This window comes from Lacerta agilis, chromosome Z (assembly GCF_009819535.1).
Source record: "Lacerta agilis isolate rLacAgi1 chromosome Z, rLacAgi1.pri, whole genome shotgun sequence".
In the NCBI taxonomy this organism is placed as follows: Eukaryota; Metazoa; Chordata; class Lepidosauria; order Squamata; family Lacertidae; genus Lacerta; species Lacerta agilis.
In genome coordinates, this window is record NC_046331.1 from 46,349,942 (window position 1) to 46,371,207 (window position 21,266).

The 21,266-nt window shown below is 47.3% G+C and overlaps 1 protein-coding gene across 1 annotated transcript in view; it reads right to left on the minus strand.

Moving 5' to 3' along the window:
* GPC3 (glypican 3) overlaps positions 1 to 20,982 on the minus strand; it is a 227,290-nt gene extending 206,308 nt beyond the window's left edge. Inside the window, exon 1 of the mRNA XM_033137608.1 lies at positions 20,676 to 20,982. Coding sequence (XP_032993499.1) covers positions 20,676 to 20,856 — 181 coding nt within the window. The 5' untranslated portion in view covers positions 20,857 to 20,982. The remainder of the gene's footprint in view (positions 1 to 20,675) is intronic.
* Positions 20,983 to 21,266: the final 284 nt, after the last annotated feature.

The window sequence follows — 21,266 nt, forward strand, 5'->3', positions numbered from 1 at the left end:
AGAGCAAGAGGGAGGGAGGTGAAGAAGTACAGGACTGAGCTGGACTGTGCTGTTGCAGGGAAACAGAATGTGAAAATGACATTGTCCCTTCCTGAGCCAGGACTGTGGGAATCAGTGATTAATTAATTATGATTGATTGATTGATTGATTGATTGCCTTGGTATCCCACCTTTTCCTCCAAGGAGCTCAAGGTGGCATACATGTGTCTCTCCCCCCCCTCATTTAACCCTCCCACAACAACCCTGTGAGGTAGGCTAAGCTGAGACAGGCAGAGACTTGCCCCCAAGTTCACCCAAGGAGCTTCTTGGTTGAGTGGGGAATTGAACCCAGAAGAAAGAAGAAAGGCCTGCTGGGCTGGACCCAGGGACATTTGACTAAACCGAAAAGGCTACATCTCACAGCAAAGTGTGACATCTCCCTCACTCTTTCTGCTCTGTTCTTTTGTGCCGGCCTTCTCAATGTCCACAGTTGGAAAGGATTCTCGGAATCCCCTTGTCCAGCACCCTCCACAATGCAGGCTTCCAGAAGCTGCAGCATCTCCTCCAAGATACCTGGTGTGCTGCTGAGGGATGCAGGATTTGGTAGGACTTGGGGCTGGCCTAGCAGGACTCCTCTTCCAGCAGAAGAGCAGAACTGACATCTCCCGTCTTCTAAACAGCTTCTTGCCTGATGCAAGTAAAAATTGCCTCCCAAATGAAGAGTTTGTTTAACTGGTAGGATTTTCTCACTTGCCCATCTCAGTTTTCCAGACCACTTGATGTGCCGCAAATGGCAAACAGCCACTCACGAGGGCAAGCCGACTAGTAAATACATTTGGGAGCCAATCGTTTGTGCTAAATCACACTAAGTTCACCCTGCCACTTCCATGCAAGGCTGCTGCAGAAATATGCTCACTGACAAAGAGGGCAGTTAGATGCATCTGGTCACCCCTGGGGAGGTGTTCAGGTGCAACTATTGTTCTGCTGCATAGCTGCCAATCACTAGCCTCAGGTGGAGAGTGGAATAAGCCCTGCAGAGCATCAAGTCTGCCTGAGCATGCAACACACCCAATCATTTTAATTCAACTCTGAGAGCTCTCTGGAGATAAAACCTGTGTGTGTGTGTGTGTGTGTGTGTGTGCGCGCGCTAAGATAATTTATTTGCTTGATGGTGCTTAGCCTAAAGATTGCTTTATCTTCTGAACTGTTTTCAGGTGGTTGGTGGGGAGGGGAAAGGAAGGCATATCAAAGCCACTCAGAGCCGTCTTAAGAAGATCAGCCGCCCTGGCGCGGCTATCCCTCCGGCGCCCCCACAATGCCGCCTCTCCGCCGCCTCCCTCCCGCGCTTGCCGCCCCTTGGGAGGGGGGTGGACGAGCGGGGGATGAGGGGCGTGGTGCTGGAGCGGCATGGGGCTCTGCGCGCCCTTCCAGCGCTTCCGGGAAGGGAGACGAGGGTGGCCGGCTCGCGCTCCCGCGCTCCGCGGGGCAGCCGGATGGCGCAGCGCAGCCAGGCAGCTCGCGCTGCGCTGGGCAGCTGGAGGGTGCGGCGCGGCTGGCCAGCTCTGCTCCCGCACTCTGCCGCGCTCCTGTGCTCTGCCCTTCCAGCGCTTCCGGGAAGGGAGGCGAGGGTGGCCGGCTCGCGCTCCCGCGCTCCGCGGGGCAGCCAAATGGCGCAGCGCAGCCAGGCAGCTCGCGCTGCGCTGGGCAGCTGGAGGGCGTGGCGTGGCTGGCCAGCTCCCTTGCTCTGCTGGGCAGTCGGAGGGCGCTGCCGGCAGGCGCTGCCAGCGGGGCTGGAGGGCGGAGGCGCCCTCCAGGCCATTGCGCCCTGGTGCGCCGCGCCACCAGCCCCAATGGATGAGACGGCTCTGAAGCCACTGTATCTCATGATTGCTCTTGTCAGTCTCCCAAACACCTCCTTATTTGCAACTATGCCATTGGCAACCCACCCTCAATTCTGAGAAAGGAACCCACCCTCAGTTCTACTAATACAACACTTGGGGGAAAGTGTGCCCATTTTGATCTCTTTCTGCTGCTGTTTTCACAGACCAAACACCAACCAGCCTGTACTTATTAATCAAAGCCTTAACAAAGATGAGCAAAGCTGGACAGAGCAGAAGTACCACTGAGCACAACCTCTTGCCCCAAGGCAACATCCCCATGGCTTGTGACTGCCTGCCACAGCAGCAGAAGAAGAGGAGGAGGAGGAGGAGGAGGAGGAGGAGTTTGGATTTGATATCCCGCTTTTCACTACCCGAAGGAAGAAGAAGAAGAAAAGTTTGGTTATGGATTAAGATGATTGTTTAGATTTGAATTTTTTTTAAAATGAATTCAATTTTTTGAGAGATGAAGTTATTAAAGTAGAATCTGGATTTGGAACCGAAGGAGAGAAGGCAGGGGAAGTCAACTGTAAAGATTCGAAACTAGAAACTTTTTTTTCTTTATGTGTGTAAAAAAGAAGAAGAATCGTGGTTATGTTTGTTTTTGTTTTGTATAAATGTGGGTGGGTGACGGTATTCTTTGTTATGGAAAATACCAATAAATTCTTTATAAAAAAAAAAAAAAAAAGTTTGGATTTGATATCCTGCTTTATCACTACCCGAAGGACTCTCAAAGCGGCTAACATTCTCCTTTCCCTTCCTCCCCCACAACAAATACTCTGTGAGGTGAGTGGGGCTGAGAGACTTCAGAGAAGTGTGACTAGCCCAAGGTCACCCAGCAGCTGCATGTGGAGGAGCGGGGAAGTGAACCTGGTTCCCCAGATTACGAGTCTACCGCTCTTATCCACTACACCACACTGGCTCTCAAGAGATGCAACCACAACTCATGAGCCAAGCAGCTGTATAGAGCAAATGTCCTGTTAAAAGGTGCTCATCCTGGCCAGCTACCTGACACCATATGCAGGCTGGAATTCCTCCACAGAAAGGAGCAGGCCCTGTGACAGACAAAACAGCGTTAAGGCTTTAGGTCTGCTAGGCCTGGTATAAACACACTTGCAGACAACATTTCTGTCTGGTCAATGGAACAGCACATCCTGCATGCCACCCTGTTGGGCTCTTGATTCACATTTGCCCAGAGTTTCTGGCTCCCATCTCCAGCAAGGGACCTTCAAAGGTCTAGATTCAGCTACTGCACAGCCCAACTTGTTCCAGAAAAGCAGGGTACAAAGTTGAACTTCGCATCTCAGCAAGAGTTCAAAAAAGCATCCAAGAAGAGTCTGTGACAAGAGCATCCCCAGAAAATTGGGGGTGGGGGAGAAAGGCAAAGAGGGGGGAAGCATTGCATTGTGTGGAATTTGGCAGCTTCAAACCATTTCTTTACAAATCTCAAACAATAACAGTTTCCCCCCCCCCAAAAGACCAGATCGAGCAGCAGCCTAGCAAGGATGTGTTCGGTGACAGGCAGAGGTATACCATGGGATCACACTTTATATATATATATATATATATATATATATATATATATATATATATATAAAGCATGAGAGAATTATTAGACAATTAGATTTTCCTGTGTCAAATTTTATTTTACTGGAACGCTCATATATCCGCAATGCAATAAACACATTGGGCGTCTGATGCAGAAAGTTTTTTCATGCCCACAGTGGTGAAGAAAAAGAAAGAGGTAATGGCTGGCAGGGAATGACAACACGCAGGTCAAGTTCTGGGCTATCTGTTTTTAAGAACCTAATTAAAAAGAGATAAATTGTATACCAACAATGCTGAATAGGATATAAAAAAACAGAACACAAGGATGATCAGGCTTAGGGCATCTGTTATCCCTTATCCTGTGTGACACCCTCCTGCCTCCAGGCCCAAATGTAGTGTGTCTTAGTCAAGCTGTGCCGGGTTGAGGTTGCAATGGCCAGGAAAAGGATGATGCCACGGGTACCATGTATCTCTACCCCAGCACAAGCAAAGGAAGTCTCTTGATCTTAAGCAAATCCACCATAGCACCAGGCAGGGCCCCTGTGCGGTCGAGAGGAGAGAGTGTTAGGGCTGTGAGCACCTCTTTCACAGGCAGGTGGTCTCAGGATCACCACACACACACACACACACACACACACACATACACATACACACCCATAACTTCTAGCCAGAACTAAAGATGGAATAATTTAGAACAGGGCAGTCCAACACACCCAAGGGCAGTCCAACTGCAGCCCTCAAGACCTTTTTCTTTTCTATTTTGAGGCCCGTGACAACATTTGACACCCTCCCCTCCAGTAGTCCTCATGCTGCCTTGCCAGGCCAGTGAGGATCACTCTGTACTTCATCTGCCTGCAGCTTTCCTCCAGGTGTTTCTCCCTCTGGTCACTAGTTTGGAACCTGTGATGGGCTTCAATCCCAACACGTGCAGAAAAACAAGTGGGGTAGGTGCCGCATACAACAGGGACTGGATCAACGTTCACCCATACAACCCAGTGTGGTATAGTGGTTAGAGCACCAGACTAGGGACCCAGGAGATCAGGGTTCAAATCCCCACTCAGCCATGAAACTCACTGGGTGGCCTTGGGCCAGTCCCTGCCTCTTCGGTTTAACCTACCTCACAAGGTTGTTGTGGGGATTAATGAAGAAGTGGGGAACTGTGCACTCTACCTTAAGCTCCTTGGAGAAAAAGATGGGATATAAATGCAACAAAACGAATAAATGTGGAAGCACCACATGTACCAGGCACGTGGTTCTGCCAAGTGGAGTTTGGGGGACTCAACACATGCCACAGCTGGGCTAGTGTAGCACAAGAGTCGTAATTTGGGAAGCCCTGCGTCCAGATGCTACCTCTCCTAGAAACTTGCCAGATGACCTTCTGCAGGAACACCTCCTCTTAGCTTATCACAAGAACCTAAATACATGTGAAGCACTTTGCCCTGAAGATACAATAATAATAATAATAATAATAATAATAATAATAATTTATTATTTATACCCCGCCCATCTGGCCGGGTCTCCCCAGCCACTCTACAAGCCTTTGTTATCCAAGTGAATAAAAACATGGAACTGGGGGCCTCTTACAGCACTGTCATAATGGTTTCTGAGACAATGTATGGAGTACTTTGAACACTCAAGAACAGCCCTGGCCAACCTGATGTTTTGGATTACCATTACCATAACAGCCAGCCAGCACAAGTCATCGGTCTATCCAGCTCAGTTTTAATTCCATTGACTGGCAGCAGCAAACCAGGGCTTCAGGGAGCAGCTCTTCCAGAGAATGAACCTGGGAGCTTCTACATGCAGGGCAGATGTTCTATCACTGAACAAAACAGTGAAAGATATTAATTTCTACAGTTCTCTGCCTCGTGGGGGAGGGGGTGGGATTAAGTTAACATTTGCTGATAAAATCATAAGATTCTCAAATAACACAAAGAGGGCCATGTAAGCACCCAATAGATTCTGAACATTTCCAACCACAAAAAGAGCGCATTTCCAATCTGTATATATTTTAATTTTGCACATAAATACATAACACAGTTCCTAAAGCCATCAAGGGAAAAGGAACACTTGCGAAAAAGGAGCACTTCAGGAAGTTGTTAAAATTAATCCCTTGGCAGAAGAGGAACAAGCCCTAAATGGCCACAGTGTACAGCAATTGCCGCAAGCAGGTTGAGGCAGTTTGGAAGGGGGGGGGAGCCTGCTCCTTCCTTCTCTGCTATCAAGAGAATAACTTATGGGCCTGAAATAATTAAGAGCAGAAAACTAAATTATGCGGCAAACTAAAAGACCTGAAAACTGCCACACACTACTAAATGGGGAAGGAGGAAAGCGACCAAAAGCATCATTAGCATCCACTTTGAAATCACATATATATCTATAATGCATACATGCCTGGGAGAAGCCAATAACCACGACAACTCCAGGTTCTGCATCTTCTTTTCACTTAACCTCCTCTCCAAAAATCTCATTTCTCTGTAGCGAAATGTTACAGGTTAATCATTCCTATTTTTCCAGGAGGGCATCCATATCTGCCGCTTTTGCAGAGATGTGCTGGGGAAGCAGCAAGCAGACACAAATGCTATGAGCCAGGAAAGAAGTCCAAGCAACCAACATCATCTGCTAGGAGCAAGCTATGAACTGCAATTATCCTCCCCTTCAGTTCAATTCAGTCTCCAAGGTCTCAGGGAAGAACTGAGCACCTTTAATATGTTTTCTCCTGCTCTGGAAGTCAGGACTCGAACCAATGGCTTCCAGCTACAAGAAAGGAGATTGTGCATTCAGAAAAACTTTCTGACAGTAAGGGCTGTTTGGCAGTGGAACAGTCTCCCATGAGAGGTGGTGGACTCTCCTTCCTTGGAGGTTGGGTGGCCATCTGTCATGGATGCTTTAGCTGAGATTCCTGCATTGCAGGGGGTTGGACTACATGACTCTCAAGAGTCCCTTCCAACTCTACAATTCTTTGATTCTATTATTCTAATTTGGTGCTTCTAGAGACTTAAACAAGAATAATCAACTCAAATAGTGAGAAAGGAGAGGGCGGGAGGGCAAGAGTTTTTGTGTGAGGTTTGGAGCTTACAGAGTTAACAAGCTCAAGAGATGCGTACTGCCCACAGGGAAGACATTTCACACATCTGGGTATTGCTGTATGCAGAAGCCTGTGTGTAATGTGACACTTTTGTTTTTCTGTTCATTCTGGTTTCGGTTTTGACCGGAGAGGGAAAATGTCTTCTGTCTCTCTGGGAATGTCTCCGTGATTTATGCTTGTAAATAAAGCTTGCTTGCTTAGAACAAGCTGGACTCTGTGGACTTTATTTGCTGGCAAGAATTCACACACACCGCTGCGCAAAAGAAGTTTGCAAAACTTTGCTGAACACTGCTGGTAAGCTAATAAACTGTGAAGTGGAAGCGCTGCTGGACACCATTGTTTTCAAGTGCTACACTGTTTTGAGGCTTTTTATAGCTCAAAACGTACACATTTTGCCCCAAGCTTTACCAGCAAAAACCCGCTCTCTAAGGCTGAATTGGAGCAAACATCAATTGAGATTTTCCAGGATTGTGATTTGCTCCTATTGAGCTTTAAAGCTCTGGAACAACAACAACAAAAGGACACTTGGACATGGAGCTTTAAATTGCGTATGATGCCTGGAAAGTGCAGAGGAAAGGCAAGTGAGGATAAGTCCTTAGTTTGTTATGCATCTTTACTGACCTTGTTCAATTCCAGGTTTCTGTAGAGAAGCAGGATATGCCTCTCTTAAACACAGAGGGGCTCCAGTGCTCCCCCAAATGTTTAAGTGTTACACAGTATACATAAAGCAATGGTAGAAAAATCCCAACACTAGAAGCAGGTGTATGATTGAAGGGGTACCATCTATCTACAACTAGACAATGCACTCTGCAGTTATTGCTTGCTTGTACCAAAGGTGGGGCAAATGCTTGGGTAGGTTAATCACCTCCAGACTGGCACCTGAAGCAGAGCTAAAGCAGCTCCTGCCCTGCGGAAAGCCTTGCACCTTGATTTTGGACTCCACAGCTACACACTGGAGGGCAGCAACACCATGAACAGGGAAATCAGGCTCAATGCATGTTTCATATTTCTGGTACTTACTGAATGTCCAAGAGAGAATTCTATATTACTAACAAAATCCTGACTATGTTCTTCTCCATCACATAAACATAGAATCATAGACCTGGAAGGGACCCCAAGGGCCATCTAGTCCAACCCCCTGCAATGCAACCAAAAGCACACATTTTTTGTGCAAGACCTTTAGTGGTCACTAGCAGTTGAATGAAACAACCTCAGGTTGGGTGGCCAAATGGCCTGACCTGATTTAAAGCAATTTCCTCTCTTCCACTCCTGGCTTTTCTCAGTCTGTATGAGCTTCACTTAAATGATGTGGCTTTGCATGCCCCTTCTCCAAAAGCAGTTACCGTATTTCAGTATGCAAATTTGTGAAAACTCTTACCCTATTGGAGTGTCTCTCTCTCTCTCTCTCTCTCTGTCTGTCTGTCTCTCTCTCTCTGTGTGTGTGTGTGTGTGTGTGTCTCATAAAGCTGATCTATCTATATGCACTAGACATTATCTAGTTATATGAGGATGGATTTGCAAATCCAGAAACTCTTTTGAAGTGGGCTCCTTTTGGAGCAATAAGAATAGAATAGAATAGTTAAACTTATTCCAGGACAACTATGTCCCAGTATGGAATAATTAAAGGTAACATGGAAAAATGGAACAACCTTAAACTGTCTCTATTGGGGAGGATTGCCACTGTAAAGATGACGATACTTCTAAAGCTTTTGTTTTTATTCCAAACAATACCAATACTTTGGGGGGGGGGGTGAGAGATTGAGAGAATGGCAGAAATACATTTTGAGGTATATATGGCAAGGGCAGCACCTCCGAATAAAACATGTTTACATGATTGAAATTCAAGCTAGAGGAGGACAGGCCATGCCAGATACAATACTGTATTACGATGCTGCCTGCCTCTCTTGGCTTGCAGAGTGGTGTCGATTGGACAACCCGGAATTATTAGATTTAGCAGGTTATAATCTAAGATTTGGCTGGCACGCTTATTTAAACTATGAAAAATATAAAGTGCACAAGGATTTCTCAAACCATGTTATTAGAGGTTCCTTATTGAAAGTTTGGCTTAAACATAAACATCTGATGGAACAGCATGTACCATGGTGGAATTCCCCATTGGAGGCCTTGGCTATGAGGCGTGGCCCACCTTATTGGAGGAAAAAAACGATAAGCTAGAACTAAAACCATATGAACAATTGAAAAATATAGGAAATGATTGGTTTACATATTACCAGCTTTTTTAAAAATACAAAATGGATAAAAAGGAAGGATTTGGGAAAGAACCTTAAATATTTGAACTTGAGGTGGTAAATTCAAAGGTAAATACACTTTTGAAGGCCTACCGGTTATTATTAGACTGGACGGTGATACAAGAGCAGGTTAAACCCACAATAACTCACTGGGTGCGGGATATAGGCCATAATATTCTGTTAACGAGGTGGGGAAACCTATTGAACAAAAGCTGGAACTTCACCATGTGTAACTCAATTAGAGAAAATTTAATAAAAAATGTTCTACAGATGGTACATTACTCCATACAAACTTTCACGAATGTATAAAAATGTAAGTAACGCTTGTTGGAGATGTGGGGAGGTGGGGAGTATGTACCATGTCTGGTGGGAATGTAACAAAATAGAAATATTTTGGAATGATATACACTCAGAACTTGAAACGATCCTTAAAATTAGATTTCCCAAATCAGCAGAAGCATACCTTTTGGGCATAACAACCCCCGATAAACCCAACAAGATGAGGATTTTATTTTAATATATGCCTCCTCAGCTGCAAGAATCTTAGGGGTGTCACATTGGAAGAGTGAAGGAACACCTAGCAAAAAAGAACGGCTTTATAAAATCTTAGAATATATTGAGTTGGCTGACCTTTCAAAAAAAATTAAAGATAAACTGAGGAATAGATTTATTGAGGAATGGAATAGTTTTCTGTATTATTTTAAAAAGCGGTGTAACAACAACACGGTCCTTGTGTTGGAATAACCCTTGTCTGAATCTGATTTAATATGGCGGTAAAGCAATATGTGAAATTATATGAATGAAATAACGCAATAGGTCGAAGTCAGTGTCATATTTTTTCTTCTTCTATGGTTTAAACTTATTTGAATTGGTTTAATGGAGAGATGAGATTAGGAAGTCTAATATAAATATATTAATATATAACTAGCCCTCTTTCTGTTATGAAAGGAATGGCTAGGAAATTATTATTTGCAAATATCTTAACTTATATTTAATCAAGACATTTTGGTTATGTAAGTGTATTAGTGTTTGTTTGTTTTTCGTATGTACGTAGGTGTATGTGTATGTGTTGCTGAAAATCAATTTTAAAAAATAGAATAAAATAGAATAAATTTTTATTGTCATTGTCCCCTTAGGGGAAAAACGAAATTCCTCGGTTGCTATATCAACTCAAATAAGGCACTCCACATAATTTAAAAATACTAATAAACACAGTACAGTACAGGACAGTGTAACAAATAAAATAAGATGACTTCAGAGTCCAGAGTTTCCATTTAAGGCCAAAATTGCTCTAGGAAAGAAACTGTTCTTGAGACGCCTCGTTCTCGCCTTCATTGTTCTGTATCTCCGTCCCAATGGCAGTTGGTGGTAATACAGTTGGCATGCTGTGCAGAAGGCATAGTGCTCTCTCTCTCTCTCTCTCTTAGGCTCTCTGCAGATGTGAATGTAAGCATGTTATACCTGAACACCTAAACTGTTGCTTCCTGTGAACTAGGAAGTGACATTGTGCGCTGAAGTGGGCTTGCAAACCATGGCTATTGTGTGTCATTGTTAGGGTTGTTTCCCTGCTTCTACGCTTGCCAAACGGCAACAAGCCAGGCTGGCTGACATTTCCCTCTATGTGCCTTTTGGGCTTAACTGGGCAAGCTGAACTTTGGCTTCACTGTATGTCTGGGGATTCTAACCAGGGCTAAGGCCAGTGTGGAGAAATTGGGACCCAGCTGTTGAGCTGCATGCTTACCTCACCCTCCTCTGTGGAGTTGTTCTTGCTTCCACAAATTCACCCATCTCTAGTCACAAACGTAACCCTCAAACATTCCTCAGATGAAAATAGGGAGGTTTCTCACACACACACCAACTGGCCCTCCTTGACTCCCCCACTCCACCCCCCATTTTTGTTACCAGCACCCCAGCGGAGCATCTCCTTCACCACTAGACCAACAGAACAGAGCACACATACCCTCCTCCACTGTCCTGAGAAAACCCCTTAATCCCAAGTAAATTTTATGTTATACTTTGCAGATTTACAAGAGGATAAACACAAACAAATAAATAAATTTTAGAAAGGGGCAAGATTAGGCACGGATGCACAAAGCATTTTTTTTTAAAAAAAATTAAAGACTCCTTGCACCCCTTTCTTCCCACCCAGGGTGGCCCTGCCCTCTGCCTCCACGTCATACAAGGCTTTGCAGCAGCACCCTCTCCTCCTCCTTGCCCACTCTGCAGAAGCCGCCCCAAGCTACGCAAGACTGGTAGCAGCAGCCATGAAGAGGCCATAGAGGGGCAATGGGTTGCACCCATGTACATCCCAGTATTGAATCAGAAGCCCAAATGGTTTTTGTAACTCCAGGACCGTCCGTGGAAAATAGATGCACAGATTCGGTAATTACAGAACTGCCACAGGTTAAAAAATCCCATTGTCGCCCTGAGCCTAGCAGCTGTGTGAATAAGGTCTGGATTGGTCCAGGGAAAGGAGTGTTCTGCATTTCATTCTTGCTGCAGGGATGCTGGTGGCAGAGGCGTCCTTCCCATAGGGCTTAGTGGCGCGTTGCACCACAGCACCGGCCTCTCAGGGGCACCCCGCCAACCACTAAGCCCTATGGCTCCACCGCTCCACCTCCTCTCCCTCGCGCATTGGTGGCAGCGGCGCTGCTGCTCCTGCTACTCCCCCCTCCTGGGCGGGCTGCGAGCCGACCACTTTCCAGTAAGTGCCCATTTCTTGTGGCTCGTTTGGGCTTCGAGAGGTTCCCAAGGGACCTCCTCTGCGCCTCCGGTGCCCACCGCCCCACCACCACCCGGGGCACCGGGGGGATCGTTGCGCCACAGCACTGGATGTGCTTAAGACGGCCCTGGCTGGTGGGACCTCCATTTGCTGAAGACCATAATTGCATGTTGCCATAATGAACACAATGGCTGCCTGTCTCAGAATAGGCCCATTCCAGAAGATCTCTGCAGAGTAATTACACTTAGGTGATCGTTTACTTTCCAGAACTGACTACATAAATCTCAGGAATCAGGGAAGAGTCATTCTGGAAGGGTCATTGAGCTCTGGCTCCCGGTTCATTCCTCCCTCTCTTTCTCTCTCCGTCTTTTTCATTTCTCATTTGAGAAAAATAGCCTGACCCACCCCCCTCCTGCCCCCAGTTGCATGTATGTACGTCTGTTGTGAACTTCAAACATGTTTGCTTGCAAGGCTTGGCAGGAAATGAGCATTTTCTAATTGAAATAACCTGGTGCAGATAAAAAGCAGTGCTAAGGAGAAGGGGGTGAGTGGGTGGCTTGTGAATTGAGAGCCAGTGCAGCATAATGGTTACAAGAGTGTTGGACTGTGACCTGGGAAACCAGGGTTCAAATCCCCACTCAGCCATGAAGCTCCCTGAGTGACCTTGGAGTCAGTCACCATCTCTTAGGCTAACCTACCCCACAGGGTTGTTCTGAGGATGGAATGGGGAAGAGGAGAACCATGTATGTCACCTTAAGAGGGGAGTAATCCACGGAGATACTGGCCTACCTTACAGGAGTGTCACAAGGAGTAGAGTTTGTGCACGACAGATTTTGTGTAACAAAGCACATAGTTAACCTGTGGCACTTGCTCCCACAAGAAGCAGTGGTGGCCATCAACCTAGACTAGGTGGGCATTTGGCCTTGATGCAGCAGTCTGTTCTTAGGTTCTTAAAAAGGAAACAGTGGGTAGATGTGGGGCTTGAAGGGGAATGGCAGCATTAACCTCCCCAGGTGAGAGTTGGGGAAGTGACAGAGAGGAAACCCAGGTGAGAGCTGAGATGCCACAAATGCCAAGCGTAGCCACCATCCAGCTCATGCAAGTCAACTGAGGAATGCCTTTCGGAACACTGACTCGCCATCCCCACCTCCAGTTCTGCACATTACCATTTTATTCCTGGGTTTGGCATTGTTCTCTCTCCTGCTTACTTGTAAGGCATTAAAATTAGGTTAGCTTACAGGTGATACTCAAAAAATTAGAGTATCATTGAAAAGTTTATTTATTTCAGGAATTCAACTTAAAAGGTGAAACTAACATATGAGATAGACTCATGACATGCACAGCGAGAGATGTCAAGCCTTTATTTGTCATAATTGTGATGATTGTGGCGTACAGCTGATGAAAACCCCAAATTCACAATCTCAGAAAATTAGAATATTGTGAAAAGATGCAGTAGCTACTCAATCCATAACACCTGCAAAGGGTTCCTGAGCCTTTAAATGGTCTCCCAGTCTGGGTCAGTAGGAATCACAATCATGGGAAAGGCTGCTGACCTGACAGCTGTGCAGAAAACCATCTTTGAGACCCTCCATAAGGAGGGAAAGCCTCAAAAGGTAATTGTAGAAGAAGTTGGGTGTTCCCAAAGTGCTGCATCAAAGCACATTAATGGAACGTTATGCGGAAGGGGAAAATGTGGAAGAAAAAGGTGCTCAAGCAGCAGGGATGACCACAGCCTGGAGAAGATTGTCAGGAAAGGACCATTCAAACATGTTGGGGACTTTCACAAGGCGTGGACTGAGGCTGGAGTTAGTGCATCCAGAGCCACCACACACAGACGGATCCTGGAGATGGGCTTCAGATGTCGTATTCCTCTTGTCAAGCCACTCCTGATCAAGAAACAATGTCAGAAGCGTCTTACCTGGGCTAAAGGAAAAAAAAGAACTGGTCTGTTGCTCAGTGGTCCCAAGTCCTCTTCTCTGATGAGAGCAACTTTTGCATCTCATTTGGAAACCAAGGACCCAGAGTCTGGAGGAAGAATGGGGAGGCACACAATGCCAGATGCGTGAAGTTTCCACAGTCTGTCTTGATTTGGGGAGCCATGTCATCTGCTGGTGTTGGTCCACTGTGCTTCATTAAGTCCAGGGTCAACGCACCCGTCTACCAGGAGATTTTGGAGCACTTCATGCCTCCTTCTGCAGACAAGTTTTATGGGGATGCTGACTTCATTTTCAGCAGGACTTGGCACCTGCCCACACTGCCAAAAGTACCAAAACCTGGTTCAATGCCCATGGGATTACTGTGCTTGATTGGCCAGCAAACTCGCCTGACCTGAACCCCATAGAGAATCTATGGGGCATTGCCAAGAGAAAGATGAGAGACATGAGACCGAGCAATGCAGAAGAGCTGAAGGCCGCTATTGAAGCATCCTGGTCTTCCATAACACCTCAGCAGTGCCACAGGCTGATAGCATCCATGCCATGCCGCATTGAGGCAGTAATTGATGCAAAAGGGGCCCAAACCAAGTACTGAGTACATATGCATGCCTCTACTTTTCAGAGGTTGTTCTATTTGCAATCCTTGTTTTGATGATTTCATTTAATATTCTAATTTTCTGAGATTGTGAATTTGGGGTTTTCATCAGCTGTACGCCACAATCATCACAATTATGATAAATAAAGGGTTGACATCTCTCGCTTTGCATGTCATGAGTCTATCTCATATGTTAGTTTCACCTTTTAAGTTGAATTCCTGAAATAAATAAACTTTTCCACGATATTCTAATTTTTTGAGTATCGCCTGTATTTACATTCTTTCCTGAAATGTTGTACAGAGTGATTTTTGAACTGTTATTGTTATTCCCTTGATATGCTGTGATCACAATTTTGTGGGAAAGTGGTATTTAGATAAATGGAAGATGTGGATGCTGAGCTCCACATGATCAAGGGCAGATTCATTTTGAGCTTCTGACTCTTGATCCCCCATTTTTACGGGTGCTGAACTGGGGTTCTGGGTGTTGTGGAGAGGTGCCCTGGGCTCCCCCCAGGGAAGGTAATCCTTCCTGGACATTCTGCCCTCTAGGTCACCTAGAATCCCATTCTGCAATCCTTAACAAAACACCTTTTCTTTTTTAAGGCTCATTTAAGAACTAATTACAGATCCGTTTTTAAGCCAGCATTTGAAATGGAAAAATGTTATGGAGTCAAGTGGTCACTTTGATGTCTGAAGGCAATCGTGTTATTTTCAGCTCTTTTTGATGCATCTAAGGATATTCAAATTGAACAAATGCTTGTTCCATTTCAAGTGACAGAAAAAACGAATCTGGTCCCATCCAAACTGCAAACTTAAAGCACATGGCTCCCTGCAAGAATCCTGTGAACTCTAGTTTACCCCCACAGAGCTACAGTTCCTGGTACCATTCACAAACTACAGTTCAACAGTGGAAGGGAACATTGACAATGCAGCTAGTAGCGATGGCTAGCTGAAGTTTACCCTGGAGCATCTCAACATACCTGCCCCTTCCCTGTAGAGGAAAAAATACTTCAAAAGCTGCAATCTTGCCAGAAAGGGAAGGGTGGACACACACACACACACACACACACACACACACACACACACAAAATGGGCATAGCCAGAGGGCAGGTAGGGCAGCTGCAGCTCCCTAAATGAAGTAAATAAATAAAAATACTTAACTAAAAGCAGAAATTGTAGAAATATTTTGACAGCTTTTTCTGAGCACCTGGGGTCAAAATTAAGTATCTAAAACAACTGTTCAGACATTTCATTCTGAATCTGCCAGACAGAGGCCGACAGGTGGGAGCCACCCAACCCCAACATGAATCCTGGCAACGCCCATAACAAACACACACCATCTCAGTCCCAGAGTCACAAAAACCCGTCTTCAGGTTTCTTTTATACGACCATTTTTTAAGGTTACCAAACCATTAACAGCAACGCAAAAGGGACAGGCTGGCTCCCATTTTCAATAACCCAGCTAATGCGTTGCTCCTGCCTTCATTTTTCTAACAAAAAGCCAGGGAAGGGACAATGAGCAGGGGCGTAGCAAGGGGGCGGGGGAGGTCCTCCCCAGGTTCCATAATGGAGGGGGTGACAAATTATCAAGGAACAATTTTTTTCTGAAAATTTTTTTGGGGGGAAATTGAAATTTTATTTTGAATTTTCCCCCCGAAAATGCCTGCTCCGAAGGTCTTATCTTACCATACTAGGGATTATATAGCTATATATGAAATTTCATGCATATTGGTTAATATCTTGACCCTCCTCCACCAAAATAGCTGTTCACTCGGCTGTTTTCCTATGTCATGAAGGCTGAAATTTCAGTTCAGGAAGCACTTACTGTTCCCAACCCTAACCCTGTGGAAAGCCATCTAATTAGACTTTAATTTGATTTTGAGATGTTTTAGGAGGTAATTTAATTATTGTTTGATTTTATACCAATGTTATGTATCAGATATTAGCCACCCTGAGCCTGACTTCGGCCGGGGAGGGCGGGATATAAATAAAAGTTGTTTATTATTATTATTACTTGTTATTATTCCTTTGTACGAAAATATGAAATAACATAAAACTATTTTTGCGGGGGGGGGGATCAAGAAATTTTCCACACCGGGTACCACCTGACCTTCCTATGCCTGGGGGGTGGTGACAAAAAAATTGCCCCCCCCGGTACCAATTTACCTTGCTACGCCCCTAACAATAAGCAAGACCCCCCCAAAAAAAAATTAAAAAGAGGGGAGAGAAGACAGGCGGGCGCCCAGGATACCGGGCTGCCAGTCAGGTCCTCAGGAATTCAACGAGCAGGTTACAAAACGAACACATTTCACGAACATTTTCCCATGGAAACGGAAAGCGCCAGAGAATCTCCCCGATCACGTTGCGCTTTGGAAAACTTTCTGCTGCGCATCCAGGCGCCTCTGCGCGTAGCCACCACACCAACTGGGCTCCCCAAAACAAGCTTCCGGGTCCTAAACCTGACCTCTCCGGCAGCCCTGCTATCCCAACCGCGAGGACCAGGCGAGGGAGGGGCATTCCCACTTCCCCGCCCGGAGACGCCCGCGATTGACCCCGGAGCCTCTGCATGCAAAACCGGGTCTCCACGCCCGAGCTGTACAGCATATCCCCCCCTCAGCATCAAAGCATCCAGGGCTCCCCCCGCCCCATCATATACAAGTTCCCCCCTCGGAGTGCACAAAAATGCGTTTGCAAAGGGAAAAGACAAAGTTGCGGGCGGCACAGTAGACCGCTCTGCTTTCTTCCCCGGGAGTAAACCCAGCCAGGAGAGCAGGCTTCCTTCCGAATCCCAAATAATAAAAAGCGCAAGATTCTCTAAAACTCGTCCCCGCCCCCAGCAGCTCCAGGGAAATCTGCCCGGGAACAGGACGCTGGGAGCAGGACCGGCACCCGCTGGGCACCAAGGAGCAGCGGTGGAAAGTGGGGTACCCTGGGCCTGACCAAAGAATGGCAGCTTTGGAGGGCCGGGGGAGAGGCACCCAGGCAGGGGCGTACCCAGGATCAAAACTAGGGGGGGCAAGCCATGGTCGCCCCCCCCCCCCGTTTTCCCAGAGTTGTCGACCTTTTGGCTGGCGGGGTGGCATGACATGGGCCCAGGACTCCCGTGATGCAGGGGGCAATAACCAGAGGCGTAGTAAGGTTAGGTGCAGGGGCATCTTAAGCATATCCGGCGCCGGAGTACAAAGATCCCTCCGGAGGGCCCCTCCCATTTCCCACATGATACATTCAACACACATTTAAAGCACATGATTTCACCCAGAGAATCCTGGAAACTGTAGCTTCCCACTCACAGAGCTACAGTTCCCAGGATTCTCTAGAGGAAGTCACGTGCTTTAAATGTGTGGTCTACTCTAGAACTGGTGTCAGCGGCTGAACATCTGCTTGACATGCGGAAGGTCCCTGGTTCGGTCCCTGACATATCCAGGTATGCTGGAATAGGACTGCATAAAAATCCCAGAGGGCTGTTGTCAGTCAGTGTAGACACTATGGAGCTAGGTAGGCCAGTGATACAACTCTGGTTAAGTTATCCCTCTATAAAAGTAATATTTCATTTCCTCAGGTCATGTGTCCCTTGTTAAACTGGCAGAAAAGGAGGGGCCCCACCCATTTTTTGCACCTGTCCTGCCCACCACTAGTATGCCACCCCTGAGAAATGGCCCTTCATGGAAAAGGTTACCCATTCCTGGTTTAAACTACCTTTTATGAGTAGCTTCTAGCTTCATTCCAGAATTACAGTATCTGATGTTTACATAAACATTTTGGAAACAGATTTGTCAGGGGTTGGCTTCATAATTTCTCAAACTTTTTGGAGTCCTCTGTCCATAGGAAGCCCAAGTGAGCCAGTAGCATTTGCTGAAGTTTGCTTGGTATTCTTCTTCCTCACTTACTGGAAAATTAAGTGTCTTCCTTGTATTTTTGAAGTAAAAGGTAAAAGGTAAAGGACCCCTGGACAGATTAAGTCCAGTCAATGGCGACTATGGGGTTGCGGCGCTCATCTCGCTCTATAGGCCGAGGGAGCCAGTGTTTGTCTGCAGACAGCTTCCGGGTCATGTGGCCAGCATGACTAAGCCGCTTCTGGCGAACCAGAGCAGTGCATAGAAACACTGTTTACCTATTTAACTACTTGCACTTTGACGTGTTTTCGAACCGCTAGGTTGGCAGGAGCATGAAAAAAAATTGGATTAAGCAAATAAGAGAGCCAGGGAAGTATAGCAGTTAAGAATGTTGGGCTAGGTCGGACCTGAGGGAGGCCCAGGTTCAAATCCCCACTCAGCCAAGAAGCTCATTGCATGACCTTGGACCAGTTGTCCTCTCTCAACCTTGCCAACCTTGCAAAGTTGTTACAAAGATGAAAAGAAAATCATGTTTACTTCCTTGGACACCTTGGGGGAAATGGAGGAGTATAAATGTAGTAAATAAAGAAAACAAGCAAGCAAACAAATATGGACTGTGTTACTGGAAAGGTACTTTTCCCCAAGTCAAACCATCTAGCTCAGTACTGCATACACTGACTGGCAGCAGCTCTCCAGGGTTTCAGGCAGGGGAGATTCTTAGCCGTACATGCAGATGCCAGGGAGGAAAATTTGGGTGCAAGGTGTTCTAACCACTTAAGGGGATGACCTTCCCCTTAAGACATAGATACATTGGGAGCCACATTATGCAAAATCAAGCTCTTGGTCCATCTAGCTCAGTATTGCCCACACTGACTGGCAGTGGCTCTTCAGGAGTCTTTCCCACTTCCCAGCCATACCTGGAGATGCCAAGGATTGAACCTGGGACCTTCTGCATCAAAGCAGATGCTCTGCCACAGAGCTATGACTCCGCCCCCTGCTTTATTTGCAGATTAAATAAATAGCTGGAATGTTGGGAATTAGAAAAAATGAAACAACCAGTTATTCCCAGCCTAGCTGGTGGGGGGGGCACTCCAGCCATCCTTAGGGCCATTTGCCCCTCTACCCGCCTTACCCAATTCCCCCTTCCCTACCTGGCTGACTGGGGAGTGGGTTCCACTCTGCCAAGGGGGGATGCGACAGAGGTTGGCACCCTCTTCCAACAAAGCCAAGTTTGCTCATCTAGTCTTCTCTTGTTTCCCCCACCTGGCATGGACCTGGGCTGGGAGGGATGAGATGGAGCTTTACTTCCCTCCTTCCCCTCCCTCTTTGATTCCAGGTTGTTGGGAGGGGGGTGTTTCCCCCAATGCATTGCCTTTTTAACCCTTCTCTGGCCCCTTCAGCCACAGAATCCTATGAAGGTCACTATGTAGCATCTTGGTCAATGCTGAGGTTCATGGACAGGAATTTTGAAGTCGTTTTCTATATCTTGCAAACCCCGTTCTGCCCTGTTATGCCTTGTTCCTGCCCCGCCACTGTTCCACCCGTTTTGCCTTTTTCCAGGTCCAAAAGGATCTATGAGTTGGCAATTGCCTGAAATGGTCTCCGGCTGTACAGTTTCACAATATGAGTATTTATTATCATCGCCAGCCCACCTTTTATTATTTTCACAATATGAGTATTTATTATCATCGCCAGCCCACCTGGGAAATCCTTCCCAGGAAAGTAACATTTTTAAATGCATTGAGAAATTCATTTTAAAAAATTAAAAAATTCCTTCCAGTAGCACCTTAGAGACCAATTAAGTTTGTTCTTGGTATGAGCTTTCGTGTGCATGCACACTTCTTCAGATACACTGAAAAAGAAGTCACCAGACTTGAATGCAAACTTGATAAAGACTTGAAGGCAGGAAAGTGGAAAACAAAGGGTTAAATGCTGCTGGGCAAAACAGCAACTAAGGAACAGGGAGAAGCCACAACAAGGAGGGTCTTAACAACAAGGTAGTTTTAACACAGCAAAAGGCAGGGAGGGGCTGAACAACAGTAATTGCTAGCGGCAGGTAAAAGGACGCTGCGAAACACCAACCCAGGAGATATTTTTGCTAGCGGTAGAAAAGCAGGGATTTTAAACAACTCAGAAAAAGGGGGACAGAGGGAAACACCAACTTCAGAGCAGTAAAGTAACTTTAAAAGGGGCGAACCAGAGGAGTTGGGGTGAAGGAATGACAGACAACACAACGCCAGGAACAGGCAAGCCCTCCAAACGTGTTAATATTCCCAGAACACCGGGAGGGAGGGAGGCGTGAGAGGGAAGAGCGAAGCCTGACGCAGGGGCAAAAGCCAGCCCGCCGCTGTGAGCGCGCTCCTCCTTGCCTCCGGGAGGAACTTGGGCGGCAGGGACAGCAGCCTCCTTCTCCGCTCCTCTCCTCCTGCCCCGCTTCTTCCTCAGCCTAAATGGACGCGCCAGGAAACCCGGGATGCGGCTCCTCTTGCCCGGCGCCGATCATTTTTGCTTCTGGGGGGGGCAGCTGGCTTCTGCCCCCCCTTCGGTACGCCCATGCACCCAGGTGCCTTCCTCGAGGCTATGCCCGGGCTCAGCCCCAGCACGTACTGGCCAGACAAAGTCGCCTTTCCCACCCAGGCAGACCCCGGGTCCGTCTCCACAGACGTGCATTTCAGTTCAACCTTCCTTGAGGACTTCCGATGTTCGGAGCCGACCAGACGTCCCCAAAAGCTCCCACCACCTGGGGCCGAGAGCCAGAAGCCAATTGGCGGGCTCTAAAGTTGCGCAAGCCTCCGGAGCTGCTCAACGCTTCAAAGTTGCTACCCCGCGTACCCCGCCATCAGGAACTCACCTGCCCCGGGACTCTCGGGAAGCCACTTGGCGCCGGGCTGAAGCGCCTGGAAAGCGGCGCGGACGCGCTGGCAGGTGGGCTCCGCCCTGACGCTGAGCAGAGCGGCGGCTAGGATCGCGCAAAGGCGCAGTGGACAAGGAGGGGGCGCCGCGACTGGCGGAGCTGCCCCGCCGCCCTTCATCTTAGCCTTCGGGCGACTGCCGCGCTCTACCGCTGCCCTCGGTCGTGCATTCCAGGCCCGGAGGAGAAGAGACGGCAGCCAGTCGCCCAATCAGTCAGCGGGCGATCGAGCTAGAGGCGCCACAACGGCTCTCCGGAACGTACCGCCAGGCCGACTGAAGCAGCCAAACCGACGCCGACGCTTTAGCACGAGAAGCCGAGGTCCACGCTGATTGGTACCAGCGGCACGCCGCCCCCTCCTCACTGGCTCCGCGCAAACTTTCCCCGTCGCTCATTGGTACGCCCGGGCGCGGAGGGAGGGCGCGAAAAGGAAGGAGGAGGGACTAATGCTTGGAACAGCTGGAGCTCTGGTGGGTTGGAGCAGCCCCTCCCGCTGGTTTGGTACACTGCTTCTGACCAAGGAAGCTCCAC